Raw genomic sequence first — 15,764 nt, 5'->3', positions numbered from 1 at the left:
AACTATACATAGAATACTAAAGTAAATACTAAAATAACTGGCTTAATGTGGGCAGTCAACTGGGGAAGTTTCATGGTGATATTTGTAAGTTAAAATTTAAAAAGTTTAATTTAAAAATGTAAAATATTCACATGTAGAGTCCTTTTTTGCTGTAAAAAATGTACAGAAATTTGCAATATATATCTGAAAAAGCCATTTTCCCAAATTGATTTTTTTCTCATATTCAAAAAATCTTCACTTCCACTTACGTACACCAAACTTTCCAGTTTTGTTCCCATAATCAGAGGGTTTTTACAGAGGGATTTGTTCATAAATCATTCATAGTCTGATTCATATCAGCATGGGCACTCCAGCTTCCTCCCACAGTCCAAAGACATGCAGGTTAATTGGTGACTCTAAATTGTCCGTAGGTGTGAATGTGAGTGTGAATGGTTGTCTGTCTCTATGTGTCAGCCTTGTGATAGTCTGGCAACCTCTCCAGGGTGTACCCCACCTCTCGCCTGATGGGATAGGCTCCAGCCCCCCTGTGACCTCCAACAGGATAGGCGGTTACGGAAATGACTTGCAAAAATTGTCTCGTCATTTTTAAGGGCTGTCGACAGTATGTTCTGATTTATATAGTGAGAAAAAAGGATAACCAAAATTCTCTCTGGAAAAAACTTTGACTGGCTTTATCCAAAGTTCAGATTTTTGTTCTGGAAATTTATGCAAATTAGTCCATCTTTAAGTACTAAATGCCTTATTTGCATATTTCAACATCCAATTTCAGAAAACTTGTAATACAAAAATAATAAGTCTAATGTTAGTAATCCGTTGGGGATGTTTCATAGTGATATCTTGTAGTTTAAAGTTTTACCCTATTCACTGTTATTGTCTCCCCTAAAAAGTAAAAAAAGAAAAGCAGATTAATCCAGTGGCAAGTGTTTTAGTGTTATTTTGTCATCTAATTGCAGTGTAATGAAGCGTGCTGATGGAAACCCAGTTTTCTGCTCTGTTGAGGCTATAGCTTGTGTCAGTTAGAAGCAAACAAAGAGGAACTGTGGCGACTTGAATTTTGTCCAACACCACACTGACTCCCCTCCTGCCCTTGATCTCTGAGTACATGTGATATATGAGACTCTGTAATTGTTCTGTCACTACAAGTATGTGTCTTCAAGCGTAATGTCTTCTCTGCTGCTATTACTCTTTCAAACTTGCTGGACCTGTAGGCCAGACCCGTGGCAGTATCGACTTTGTCATTGTACAAATCACTCGAGAAAGAAAATGCTGTTGGTTTGGTGGGATGAAGTGGGTGGAGGTGGGCCGTCTGCCTTGAGCTTAGATCGTGTTAAATCCCTTGTTTATCACAGCTTAAATGTGAAAGATGTATCAGGGAGAAGGCCTTGTATGATCTGTACATGTTTACGAGTCTGGCATGTTTAGATTGGGGTTGGCGTGGAAGCAGAGTGGCGTTGCCTGCGACAGGTGAGGCCCTTCTTCAGACAGAGACAGCAGTGGTGCCACTGACATGCTGCTGAACTGAGAGTCAAGGCTATTCACAACTTTAAATTAGTTTGTCAGCATCACCAGAGCGAGACAAAGTTTTATTATGGCTCTTCTAACAAATGAGAAAGTTAATAAGAACAAACTAAAGTGTAAGAAAAAATTTCACTGTAGTAATTCAGATAAAATTAAGTTGATCATGTTTTATAATCTTGTAATGATGGTGTCATTCTTCCCCAGTATATACACACTTTATCTCTCTGTCTCCATCTCACACACACACACACACACACACACACACACACACACACACACACACACAGTGTCTCCACTGTCTCTTTTTTAATTCATAATTTATCGTCAGAATCTTGTTTTGACATCATACAAGATGTGCAGCGATATCTCCACATCATTTTAAATGGTTTTAAACACTAATTTGGAATTTGGCAATTTAAATAAACACAACTTTTGTTGAGCACATTTTGTCGGTCGTCACAAGCTTTTAATCAAAGTGGAGCTTCAAGCAAACATGACAGCTGTTGTTCAGATGATATTACGAGGGACTACATGTTTATTAGCTAAATTATGCTGGAAAATACTTTGACGTGAAGCCCACAGTTCCAGAAAGGGTTTGATATGAGCATTAGTTAAAAACCTGCAGTGGTGGTGGCACTGGGATCCAAAAGCTGCTCTAACAGTTTATCAGTGCTTTCTTTTATACATGAAAAAAGAAAATATCACAAATGAGATCATTAGCATTTAAAAAAATTAAATATTAGAGTAAATTAGGTTTTCATTTCTTACATCCCTTAATGCCTCCATAATATTAGCATGCAGGGTATATCATCAGGCATGACTAAAGGAAGGAATCTCATGGAAATTCTAACAATCCACTGAACAAATAAAGACACGTTAATAAAGTAAAACAAGATTTTTACTTACATAAGTTGTTTCTTTGTTCAGCACTCAGATGTTTACACAGAATAACCTGGCAGGCCTAAAGGGAGGAGTTTACTGTGCACAGTATGACTTCCAGGGAGCGTCTCAGAGACCCATGCAGGGAGTCGGGTGTGGTAACTAAAAGTGGAGCTATATTAAGCATGGAGAGTTGTCCTTAATCTGTGTTGGACAAAATTTATATCCTTGTTTTTCAAAAGAAATCAACTCATTGTTCAAACTTAAGACATTTACTGCAATATTAAGAATCTTATAAGTCGAATAAATCAAATAAAAGAAGATGAATCAAACAGTGGTTATCTTCCACGGCCTGCTGGGGGTACTAGGGCTCAGCCGGGGGTCAGTTTGGCTCTTGCTCTTTTATTTGCACTCATTTGTTTTGTCTCTGGTCGAGAGGAAACCCTTCAGTCCCTCCTGGCACGAGGCGTTTGTTTCTTTCACATATGCTTTAGTTTAAAGGAATGTGTTTATGCTCCTTTGAACCACTCGACACCTGAGGCCTCTTTGTTGTTCGCAGGAGAGCTGAGAAGGAGCTATTGTGTGATTGGCGGTAGCAGAAACATAAATGGGGTTTCAAAAGTGACCAAATTGCTGTTGTGAAGTGTTGCTTTTATCCGACTCTATACAGCCGTACTGTATAGTGAGCGATGCGGCGCCCACTTGTCAAAATTGCAATGTAAACTAATCTTGGTTGTTTCTCTGAAAAGTTTTGTTGAAGGTCTTTAAATCAGATTGTTTTTCCTTTCAGCTGAACAAACTGTTGTTTTTGTTGAGGTGTGCACTTTCTCAAGAGTTCAACATTTGCACAGTCAGCTCAGGTATTATATGCTACACAACAAGAAGCAGGCAGGTGTGAGGCTGTATGAATGTCTGTGTGCAGTGTTCCTACGTCACGGCTGGTATATCTGTGCTTTTATTAAGTTTTATGTTGGTGTATTACATTAGTTTTAGGGCTCAGTAGCCACCATCAGAAATGAAGTCTGTGTGTTTATAGTCCCAGACACAGCTGAGCTTTCTTAATGAGAAACGGATCAATCAGTGGAGCTAAGCTTTGTCTGACAAGCCAGCGGTGGAAATCCCGTCCTGGCACCTGGGAGATTGCCTTCGACTTTTCATCTCTCAACTCCACTGTCCACGTTATAGACTGTCTTGACCATAAATTCTGCCTGTGTTGAACATTCGTCCTGCTTCTACCATCACAGCACACCAAGAGAAAGTCAACGCCCAAACAAAATGAAAACACTTTTATGATAATCTGGTGATCACAGCAGCCACTGTTTGTGCTGCGAGAGGCTTGTTAATCTTTTGAGGACACAAACCAGCGTCGGGATAAAACTGGCCCGTGGGCTTCATTTTTACACCGTTTATCCTATTGATGAATGGACTCTTCATCACAAAACTGGCCACAGGGGACTTCTTACACCCAGCTAAGGCACAACATTGCAAACTATTGGCTCAGCAAACTTGTCAACTAGTTTGAAACTGGAACTTGTACACGTGCTTTTACTTAATGTCTGTTTGTTTCTAATTACTGTCAGTAATGATGCTCTGTTAAAGTATATGATGATGTGGGAGGGTACTATGGCTATGTTTCAGTGTTGAATGTGATGCAGCATCTCTAACCCTCCTCACTAAAGGCCAATTCATTGTTTCTGCATCACTTGTTCCACACTCCAGTCCAGTTGGTGGCATACGCACCTAGCTGATTTGCCAGGAACAAGAAGACGAAGATGACCCATGTTGAGGAGATCTGTCTTTAACTACATATATATATAATTCGTCTTTAAAGAATTACAAAGACATCCTGTGGATCGAGGAATGTGCAGACTGATGCAGAAGAAGAGACATTAAGTGTGCTACCTGTGTCATGATCTACCCTGATCTCCTCTTGAGGTCATGTTTTTTCTTTGACCACATTCTTCATTCATGCTTAGCGTTGCCTGTTTCATTACTCACATCTCCTCTTGTTTCTGTTCACTTCAATTCCTGACCTTGTGTTTTCTCCGCCATCTGTTCTGCCCTGATTAGTTTCACCTGTCCCTGACTACTCCTGCAGTCAACCTGCCTGTTATCACTTCCCCAGTTACTGTTACCTACGTATACCAGTCTCCAAGTCCCTTTGGGGTCTTGTGCTCAAGTTCCGGTGCGGCCCCATCTCCAAGATTCAGTGGGGCTCCATCTCCAAGGGACCCATCTTCAAGTTTCAGTGGGGTCCTATCTTGGAGTTCTTGAGGTGTTCCACCCGCATGGTCTACCTCCTGATTGGCCTTCAGATATGCTCCGCCCATCTTCTGATCTTCCTGGTTGTCCAGAGCTGTCTTAGTGTACTGGTCACCCTCCAAGATTTGTTCTTGCCATCTGCTCCACCTTCAGGCTGTTGGTTTTAAGTTCCCTTTTCGATCCTATCCAGCCTCCAGGGTGTCCCCCTGAGGCCCCCAGCGTTGATCTTCAGCTCCCAAGCTACTTTCACCTTTTGGATCCTCCCTACCTCCCTTTGTGTGCTACTTCAGTCAGCTGTGATAATCAGACGACTTTTTTTGCCTGGAAATGTAAAAAAAAAAAAAAAAAAACAATCAAAATATGGCAGAAAAAGGTTTTAACCCTTGGCTGAGGTGGAAACTTTGGGCGCATCAATAAAAGCAAAGTGTGATTAAGTGCAACAGAAACAATAGATTGTGACATAAAGCACAGGACTTCAAAATCCACTGAATCTTCTGCTTCGCTGCGCAAAGAAGAGGTCAACCTCTGGGATGAAAAGTACCAGCAGCTGGAAACCTCAGATTTGTGCGGAGCAATTAAGAGACCGTCTTTCTCAAATTAATACATGAAACAAACACATGTGCCATGTATACATCATGTTTTCCAAATTGTTTTTGGTTGGTTTAAGGTTTGACTGGTGTTCTTTTAGTCACATTATCTTCTTGTGCCCTCTTCCTCTGCGATGCTTTAATAGCATCCAACTGGAGAATTAGTGCCACCTTGTGTTAATCTTGATTTGGCCAACGCCTACTGTATTATACACACAGTGGAAGTTGATGGAAACGTGCATCCATTTACATTTTCTTTTGCCGATTTTCTGGGAATTTGGTGAAAATCTGTGCTAAATTCAGATGGGAACAAACCCTTTATGATGAGCAACAATACATGTGCATATTTTATGATGAGTATCCTTAAATGCTCTTGCTCCCAGCTCTAATTTGTAAACAAGACGATCCATCTACTGCATCACCTCTTGACTTCTGTTCCTGTGTTTCATTGTCCCACCTCTCTTGCCATCCACTCAGACTCTGATTCTCCAAACTCTCGGCATGCTTCAGCCCTATCCGTCTCTAATTACCACCTTAAAAATCCTCTCCTCTGTTCCAAACAGTTGGAAGAACAAGACCTTGATTCTCTGCTAATAATCCCAATGGGCCCAATTTAGCAACTCATTTAGGCAAATGTTATCTAAAAGATTTTCAGAGGCACAGCTGGCGTCAACCAGGGTACCAATTTCAGGACTTGCAGTTGTAGAGGGGGTGAAAGTTATCCATTGTGTTGAGGCTCTTCCTTGGGGGGCTGTCCACCCAATTACCCTAAATAGACCCATTATTTCCCCTAAAATTTCTTGTATTGTAAAATGAGTCTCTCCGGAAAAATCATTTCACTGCAACGTGCAAATGAAATATAAATCACTACCAACACTCCATCTGTGTACATTTTTAAGCATCTCAGCCACATCACATTCACACCAGACCTGCTCCACTGAGATCATTCCCAATAGCTTTGTTTGGACCTGCTCGCTAATCAACAGACTCATAAACGGATATTATAAATAACCTAAATGGACTTCCTATATATGACACTGATCACCACAGACAGGATCAGATCTGTCAGATGTGATAATTAGATTGCTGAGTGATGCTGGGTTTTGAATGAATGAAAAGGAAGGACTGACCTCAGTGGGGAGCTCGGAGACTCCCTGTTTATTGTATTTGGGTCCCGGATGACACATTTAGTGCAAAAACACTTTGACGTGTGGATGAGATTTATTCGGGGTGTGAAAGCAGCAGGAAAATGGCTCGGACAGTGGTGTTTGAGTGTCCTGTGAGATAAAAAAGTCAACTTGAGTTGGATTTTGTTTGTGGAAGACACTTTATATGGGGGCTGTTCTTTTGGACTCAGACATTAGGTCCACACAAAAATACAAAAAACACCAGTATATTGCACAAGAACAGGGAAGGAAAAGTTGTCAGAATAATACAAAAACAGTCATAAACTGGAAAGACTTTAACCCAGAATTTGGCACAGAGGTTTTAGGTCTGCTTTTTGCAGAGCACATTTTGGTATATTCTTTCCTCCTGCCTCCGAAGTCTCTTCTGGAGAACCGCCTCACTGAGTAATATTTATTGTGTAGGTGGGAGATGTTACATTTATAAGCCTTGATTCCTGTTTTCATTTGTAATTTTAGCCAGTATAAGCAACAAAGGCGTCATTTCTTTCATTTGTCTTCCTCGCTTCAGCCGTGGTTGTTTTTATTTTCGACCTACCTGACACACCGTTCTGCTCCTTTTGCCAATCCTAATTTATTTCATCCTTCCTTTTCAGATTTTCACGTTGCTGGCATCTCCTGCAATTACTATGTTTCTGCTCACAACACAGGAGCATTTAACTTCTGCCTCGCTCACACACAAACACCTAAAAATAACAGTAGTAAGAGATAATGAATGGCTATCCACTGACGGAGAATCACAGATCAAAGGCCAATTAGAATCAGGTTAAGGCTGAAGGCATTAGCAGGCTGATCATGTGTTTGAGGAAATCTCCGTTGGTTAAACTAACAGACGTTGTTCATGATGATTTAAGATATGTTTTATGTCCTGCAGACGGCAGCAGTAGAAACATTCCCTCACTGCAAAGCTATAGTTAGCTGCGCTGTAGCACAATGCAGGAGCATTAGGTGCAAGTAATGCTGTTAACATGGCTATGACTCATCTTTGAGTTCATATGAAAGATCTCCTCTCTCTGTAACAATAATAATCAGGCTCCTCTGAGCTCAGCTGACACACAGACTCCTGATGAGATTTACTGACCAGGTTCAAGCAGGGTTGGTTTCATTATCATAAGGTGACTTAAAGATACAGATCTGATGAATTTTAAGTGACCAAGAGATCAGAATTTCATAACACAAACGTTATATTGCTCAGCTGGATCAAAGGATGGCAGAAAATGAAAATGTGTACACACACACACACACACACACACACACACACACACACACAGCTCTACATGCTTGCATCATCTTTGATGAGATTTATAACAAAGCAAAATGTCAATGTTAGTTAATGTGTTAAAGCTACAGGTGATGACTTTAATGAAAATAACTTTGGTGAAACTGTCTCTATATCCAAACATTAGTGAATGAGACAGTCTGTGAAAACAATAATCTTCCTCTTCCTCTTCGTGCTGCCTCTAATGGCATTTGCACGAGCGCACCATGGCTGAACAAGAACATCCGAGTCTCTAGCACAGCTGTCAATCACAGCTCATGCGGTCAAATCAGGCAGCGCTAATCAAATATGAATCAAGATTCTGTTACTGCATTGCTTATTTCTTGCCTCAGATGTGTTCAGAACCATATTTTAGTGAGGTATGATCAATTCTTACATCCCATTAACAGCACTACGAGGAGGCAGAGGAAGACAGATTATCTGTCTCATGTACTACTGTATGGATGTGGTGACAGTTTCAGCAAATACAACACAAAATTATTTTTATTAAAGTTACCAACTTCAGCTTCATCCTTTGTTTCTATATGAAAAGAATTATGTTTTTTACCATGCTAGCAGCGTGGCTCTGAATGGCAACTTCTATCTGGTGGTTGATCGATTCAGATTTCAATATCTCAACAATGAGGTTGACATGTTTGGTTTTAAGTGAAATATCTTAACAGCTACTGGATGGATTGTATGCAAGGTATGTATAGACAGTCATAGTCCTAGGATGAATCCCTTGACTTTTCACTCGCACTAACATGATATTGACATTTGTGGTTTTAAGTAAAATAGTATAATAGTATAATATATATTAATTATTGAATGGATTGCCATAAAGTTTGGTACAGATATTCATGGTCCCTAAAGGTAATTTGTAATAACTTTGGTGATCTTCTGACTTTTTATGTAGCCCCATAATCAGGTCAAAATGTTAATTTGTCCCATACCGTATGTTAGTTTATAACTGAATAGCTTAAAACCAGTGACATTCCCATCAATGTCAGCTGTACTTTGATTTAAGTGTCAAATAGCCAACATTAGCATGCAAACATGCTCAACTAAGATGCTGCATTAGCTTGCTGACGTTAGCATGTAGCTCAACCTCACAGACCTGCTAGCATGGCTGTAGACCTGCGTTACCTCAGCTTTCTGCTCACAGAAAACACTAAGACCACTCAGAAGTTTGTTTTAATAGTGTTTTATGTTTCTGGCAACTTCTTTACGTGTTGTGTATGGTGGTCGCGAAGGGCAAACGTGCTACAACCGTAACCGACATGTTTCCGTTAGAAGAAACTTGCTCCAGCCTCAAAAACGATGCCAATTCAAAACACATAAAAATCTTGAACAAATACAACAGAAATAAGTTGTTGATTAAAAGTAACTATCTGTAGCATCAAAGACTTTAGCACACTAATGCTAGCTACGCAGATCTGTTGCTCTTTTAAAATATTGCAAAAAAGACTAAGGCAGAGACAGTGGGTAAACCGAGACACCCCATCTTCATTTCTTGTATCTGTGTCTGTGACCCATTTCATGTTCGACACGTCTTGGTTTTAGCAACATACACTCATGAGATCTGAAGACAACTGACATAATCTTACACATAAAAATGAGCGGCACAATAAGGAGCAAACATTAAATTTGTACTGTATAGTGTGGTATTGCTTTGAATCTGATTTAATCCATCTACACAATGTTTACTGCACTTCCAAAGGGAGGTCAAGGGATGCGGTGTAGAGACGACCATGCCAACTTAGGAGACTGGAAGTATACACCATTTTGTTCCACTGGTGCAGCTTGTAGTGGGGTATTATAGAGTATCTTTGACTAAAGCCAGATGTAAACAGGAATACATACCTTTTTATGTGGCATCTTTACTCCATTTCTCTTCACGCTTCAACGACAAACACACTCACTCGTTTGGTCATGTCTCTTTGGAGTCCCAAATCAAGCTGCTCCACCTCTTGCTCCACCTAGAGGAGATTTTCATTATGTTAACTGGATATGCAGTGTTTTTCTGTCCCATTTGTTGTGAGGGTTGCTGTAGCCATGTTGTACATAGCAATGTTTACCCAAACATCCAAATAGCCATGTCCAAGCATATCTCTAATGAAGGGTAAACATGTAGGAAATGCAATAACCATTAGAGGGTATTTACTGTAAAACTGTATTTTTCAGTGTGCTCTTCTGCATTGTGGAGGTAGCAGTACCTTCTTTACAGTCCCACCCAGGGGAATCCAGCACTAAATAAATTAGCACACAAACACCTGTAGTTCACTCTAATTGAGTTTCCTTGCCTGTAATCATTTTAGTGTGTATTTGCCCACTCACAGAGCCTATTTTATCTGTCTCTCTCCCATTGTTTCAGGTGCAGACTCCCACAGCGATGTGAGTTCAGTGAGCGGCGGCGTGCCATGGGACAGCAGAGAGACATCCCTGGCTGCTTCCACAGCCGCCTCCCTGGCATCTTCCCTGCCTCTGAGGGACGTAATGGATGCAAATGAAGACACTAAGCACAGGGACAACAGCGAGAGAGGCTCGAACGAGTCTATGGGCAGCGGCTCGTCCTTTGAAGAGCTTGACATGGATCAGGAGGAGCAGGAGGCGGGAGAGGAGAGGGGGGAGAAGGGAGATGGAGAAGAGAGGGAAGAGAAGGGAGATGGAGAAGAGGCGGCGGTCCCTGAGGGTGAAGACGGAGCTAGAGTAGCAGTTGAACTGATGGCTGAAAAGAAGGAGCCTGTGGGGGACGGAGAGGAGTAGGGAGGATGCCGAAGAGATAAGAGATGAGGCCATGTAACACTGGCATGCTAGAGAGTTTCTCAGTTGTTGCTGGTTATCTGTCATGTAATCTTGTTGGTGGATCTAAAGCTGTTCATGCCATGACCAACATGCCGTATTTCTGCGCCTTCTAATTCTCTTTTTGAAGCCTGTACTTTTTGTTAAACTGTAATCTCCTTTTTTAAAATATAATTCCTGAGCCTATATTTAAACTCTGTCAGGATAGAACAACAGACAGCCCCATTTGCTTATGTCTTCTTGAGCAATTTTCTCTGCACATGTTGTGCAGCAAATGAGAGGCACAATTTGTTCAACTTTATATTTCATTTCAAAGTGTAATCCTTCGTGTATATCCACCATTCCTATTCAGATTAGAAATGACACTTAAGTTAAAGATTAACATCAAAGGAAAGACACTGACGCCAGATATCCTGGAACATCGTACAGCATCTTTGCCCCCATGTGTGACAGTTGATATTGTGCCCCACTTTCAAGGTCATGTCCCGAGGAATTTTTATGTAACGTGTTGGTGTGCATTAACCGACTTTGGTGTCTTGATATACAGTAACAATGGGGTGAAAATGTGCAGAAGCTAAGGCTGTAGAAATTCCGATGGACCTATTCCAGTGTGTTTCTTTTCCAATTTGGGGAAAGTGCTAAAACCTGAGGCAAAAAAACCCCAACTTTCATCAACACCAGTAATGTAACATCAGCGACGCCTCCCAGTCACAGAGACTAGGATTTAAAATGCAATTCAAAGATGGTAACTTTTCCCCTTGGATACTGTACAGAACATTTTATTGTCACCCTGCGCTCAGATAACTGTTTTCTAATGTATTGTTCTCTTCTATAGTTGGTTTGTCACACCATTCCACAGTTCTGTTCATAGCCAAAAATTCACTCACTTCCAGAGACTATTTGTGATATACTCATTGGTTGAAATTGTTGGTGTTGTGAGACACTGGAAGTAATGTAGGGCACATCGCCATGGTTGTGTCTTTCTGTCTGTAATAAAGTTTTCAAATGAAGAGTTGCGGTGACAGGAGTGCATAGATTTCATTGCACACACAGAAAAATATAACCCCTATTCTATATAGATGTCTCTTTGGAAATAACCTCAGTTTTAAGTTTTAATCCAAAGCCACATCATTAGCGCTCCACTCTGAGGACACTTCTTATTCATATTTATTCGTCTGTATCCCAACAGAGACCAGGAGATGTAACAAAGTGTGGGTGGCACTGGGACACACTGTTGTTTAGAAGTTGGTGCCTAATAACTTATTAAGCTCTCTCTTAAACACTAACTGCTTTCATGGTTTCACACTGTAATGACTGCCTCTTGCTGCTGCTTGTGGAGAGGCAGGGAATTAAAAAGCTGAATAAAAGAGAAAACTGTTCAAGAAAGAGCCAATAATGGCATAATTTACCTTTCAGTGCAAGTTGAGAAAATTAAGTAAAGCTGTTCCAAGATATTCTCGAGGGAGCAATTTCCCCTGGCACACTTCAAATATTTCATCAATGTGCAGAAACTATTACAAATGTGGTTGCCTCTTGGGAAGCACAAACACTCTTAAAAAGATTATTACAAAATGTTATTGTTTCTGAATTCTGTCACTTTAGCGGGAGCTGCGTTAGTCTGAGCAGCATCTGAATGAGAGGTTTGGCATTTGTGCCACAGTTTATTTAATCAGCTGTGAGTACAGCACAAGAGGAAGAATAGGCTCCGGCAGACTATTGATATTTGATGGACACACGTGTTCTTTAGTCAGTGGTGCTTAATGAGCATCGTGACCTATAAGTGCAAATGTTTTCATTCCAATCCAGCCCCATAGTAGGCACCGTAATTTTACTGATTAATCAGCCAGAGAGAGGAAAGGTCCTTGCTCCTGCTCGGCCCAATATAACAGTGGATTTTGGCTCATCACACATACATCATGTAGCACAGTTATAGCAAATGATAGGTTTGAGGACACCAGTCTAGTTTTATATATCACCTGTGGACTGTCAAACACAGTATATATCATATATGCTATGTGTTTATGTAGAAAGTCAAGTCAAAGTCAAACTTTATTTATAAAGCACATTTAAAAACAACCTCAGTTGACCAAAGTGCTGTACAGTTATTGAAATATAAAATAATCATACACAAATATCATAATAAATAAAACAAAGGAAATAGTAAGGGCTCAATTTAAAAAACTAAAAATTAGATTAAAAAAGGGAAATAAAAAAGTAAAAAGAGTAAAAGCCAAGGATTCTTGCCTAGCAGGGACTGAACGCCAAGGAGAAAAGATGGGTTTTCAGTAATGTTTTAAAGTGCTCAACAGACTGTGCAGCTCTAACCTGGAATGGTAGGCTGTTCCACAGCTTTGGGGCCGCCACTGAGAAGGCTCTGTCCCCACGAGTAGAGAGTCTGGACCGAGGTACTGCCAGGAGCAGCTGGTTTGACGACCTAAGTGCTCCAGAAGTACTGTGAGGCTGTACAAGCTCTGATAAATAAGACGGTGCCAGACCATTTAAACACTTAAAAGCAATTAATAAAACCTTGAACTGGATCCTAAAATTAACAGGCAGCCAGTGCAAAGATGCAAGGACAGGACTAATGTGATCACGCCGTTTCTTTCCAGTCAGCAGGCGGGCAGCTGCATTTTGGACTACTTTGTAAACGGCGCAGTGCTGACTGGTCAAGACCAACAAACAAAGAGTTACAGTAGTCTAGGCGTGATGTAACAAAGGTGTGAATAACTTTCTCAAAATAATCTCGGGGGAGATATGCCTTTACTTTTGATAATAGTCTTAGCTGGAAGAAGCTCGTTTTGACAATAGAGCTTATCTGCTTATCAAACCTAAAGTCACTGTCTAAAATAACACCAAGGTTCCTTGCAAAAGGGTGGCAGTGAGACTTAAGGGTGCCAATGGCGCTGTCATACCCATCTAACAGATTTTGTTGGCCAAATAAAATAATCTCAGTTTTATTTTTGTTCATGGAGAGAAAGTTGACTTCCATCCAAGATCGGATGTCATTGAGGCAGTCTAATAAGACCTGAACAGAGGCTTGCTCATTTGTTTTTAAAGGCAGATAGATTTGTACATCATCTGCAAAGCAATGAAATGAGACATTGTGCTTTCTAAATATGGATCCCAATGGCAACATATATATTGAAAAGAGGAAAGACCATTATCTGATACATGTTGGTATCAGAGTGAGCATCCACTAATCTGAATGTTGGCGGTTCAATCCCTGTATCTTTTTTTTTTTTTTAAGATATTTTTGGGGGCATTTTTAGCCTTTATTTGACAGGACAGACAAGCGTGAGGGGGGGAGAGAGAGAGAGAGAGAGTGACATGCAGCATGGGGCCACAGGCTGGAGTCGAACCCGGGCCGCTGCGGCAACAGCCTCGTAAATGGGATGCCTGCTCTACCACTAAGCCACCGACGCCCCCAGTCCCTGTATCTTTGTGCAAGATACTGAACCCCAAAATGCTCCTGATGGCTGTTCTATCAGTGTGTGAGGGTGTAAATGGTCACTGAGCAAGTGGCACCATGTATGGTAGCCTTGGTTACCAGTGTGTGACAGTGTTTGTGAATGGGTAAATGTGACATGTAGTGTAAAAGAGCTCTGAGTGGAAGATTAGAAAAGCACGATACAAGTGCAGTCCATTTACCATAAATGTTATAAAGTCAAATATCTGTATGGCCCTCAAACATTCAATATTGGTCTGGCTATTGTAGACCTGTCCAAGGTGCAGAAAATAACTCAACCCATACAGGCTACAAGATGCACTGTAGATTACTTACCGAAACACATGGCATTGAACCACCTTATTAAAGGAACACTTCACCTGCACAATGACCATTTCTATATCAGTTTCTCACTTTGTGTTATGTTGAATTTGTCAGGAATTTCTTTTTTTTTTCTTGCATGCCTCCACAGTGAACAGGAACCTAAACCACATGAATATTCTTAATGAACTTAAGTTATTGGGGACCACATTAATCAACAGCAAAACTGTATCAACACATCCATTTACAAACTGTCACACAAGTCATGCATTACAATTCAAGTTTCATTTATCCAATCATGAACTCAGTGCTTCCCAAACACATGCATTTTTGCCAAAACATGACAATATAAATCACTACTGTCTGTAGGTAGCACACCACCAGTTCAAATGCAATGCATAGACTGTAAACTAAAGATGGACAACATGACAGCTCCTCAAAAGTGAAGCCAAAACTTCTTGATCGCCCCCTGGTGGCTGGCTGCAGTACGCATCATAAACCCCACCTTCTCCACAATTGTAGATGGGGCATGGGCCAGTCTTCAAAAATTAAGATAGTCTTGTCATTTTAGGTGGTTGTTATCACGCCGATGTATGTCCATGTTTTCTTTTTCTGTTGAGTTAGGTTTGAATTATTTTAATGCTATAAAAAGAGGGCGTGATGTCATGATTGACAGCTGCGTGTGAGTGGGAACTACACCGAGAAGATGGCTCTGCACTCTGGCTTCATATGATGTCACCAGGACAAGATGGCAGCGGCCATACCCGGGATATTTTTTGTATAGTGAAGACTTGTTTGACATCTTTAGATACAGTCCATGGTTCGTACTGTTGTGTTTTAAAATGTAACGTTTTAGCAAATATGCATGTGTTTGGGAAGTAATGAGCAGATTGGATAAATGAGACTTGGCTTATACTGCAGGAGTTGTTTGAGATTTTGTAAAAGGATGTTTTGATGTAGTTTTGCTGTTGTTGAACGTGGTTCCAGTTTTATTTGATTCATGAAGAAAGTTTGTCTTGTTTTGGATTCTCCGTTCACTGTTGAGGCATGTGAGAAAAACAAGGTTGTCTTTACAAATTCAAGGTAACACACAGTGAGTGACTGACATACAGATGCTCATTTTGCAGGTGAAGTATTCCTTTAAGACACTTTATCTGTGAAATAAGAAATAAGGGATCATCTGTCATGTTGGCCATCTCTCCACCAGTCTCTGGGTGACATTTTGCGTTGTGATTAGTCTGAGATTGGTCGCTGCGCTGCCTACAGAGGTGTGATCAGTCTGCGGGGACAGATGCCCTCACCACATGTCTGTTGCACTTTCAGTTTTAATCCTGGCACCACAACCTTTGTCCAAAGGCAAAAATGAAAATCAGCCTGGAAGAGACTCGCGATGACACACTGGGTCAACAACTGATTTAATTAATTGTGAAACCCACAGGGGTGTCGTGCGGCTTTGAAGGCGCGGAGATTATTGCCTTCCCATGATGTTAATTATTAATCTCATTACA

The 15,764-nt window shown here is 40.7% G+C and overlaps 1 protein-coding gene across 1 annotated transcript in view; it reads left to right on the top strand.

Moving 5' to 3' along the window:
• The window catches only part of tex264a (testis expressed 264, ER-phagy receptor a), an 88,764-nt gene extending 77,264 nt beyond the window's left edge, over positions 1–11,500 (top strand). The window contains exon 4 of the mRNA XM_049583830.1: positions 10,063–11,500. Coding sequence (XP_049439787.1) covers positions 10,063–10,454 — 392 coding nt within the window. The 3' untranslated portion in view covers positions 10,455–11,500. The remainder of the gene's footprint in view (positions 1–10,062) is intronic.
• The last annotated feature ends 4,264 nt before the right edge of the window (positions 11,501–15,764 follow it).

Source organism: Epinephelus fuscoguttatus, linkage group LG1 (genome assembly GCF_011397635.1).
Source record: "Epinephelus fuscoguttatus linkage group LG1, E.fuscoguttatus.final_Chr_v1".
Classification (NCBI taxonomy): domain Eukaryota; kingdom Metazoa; phylum Chordata; class Actinopteri; order Perciformes; family Serranidae; genus Epinephelus; species Epinephelus fuscoguttatus.
This window is presented reverse-complemented; position numbering and strand designations above follow the sequence as displayed.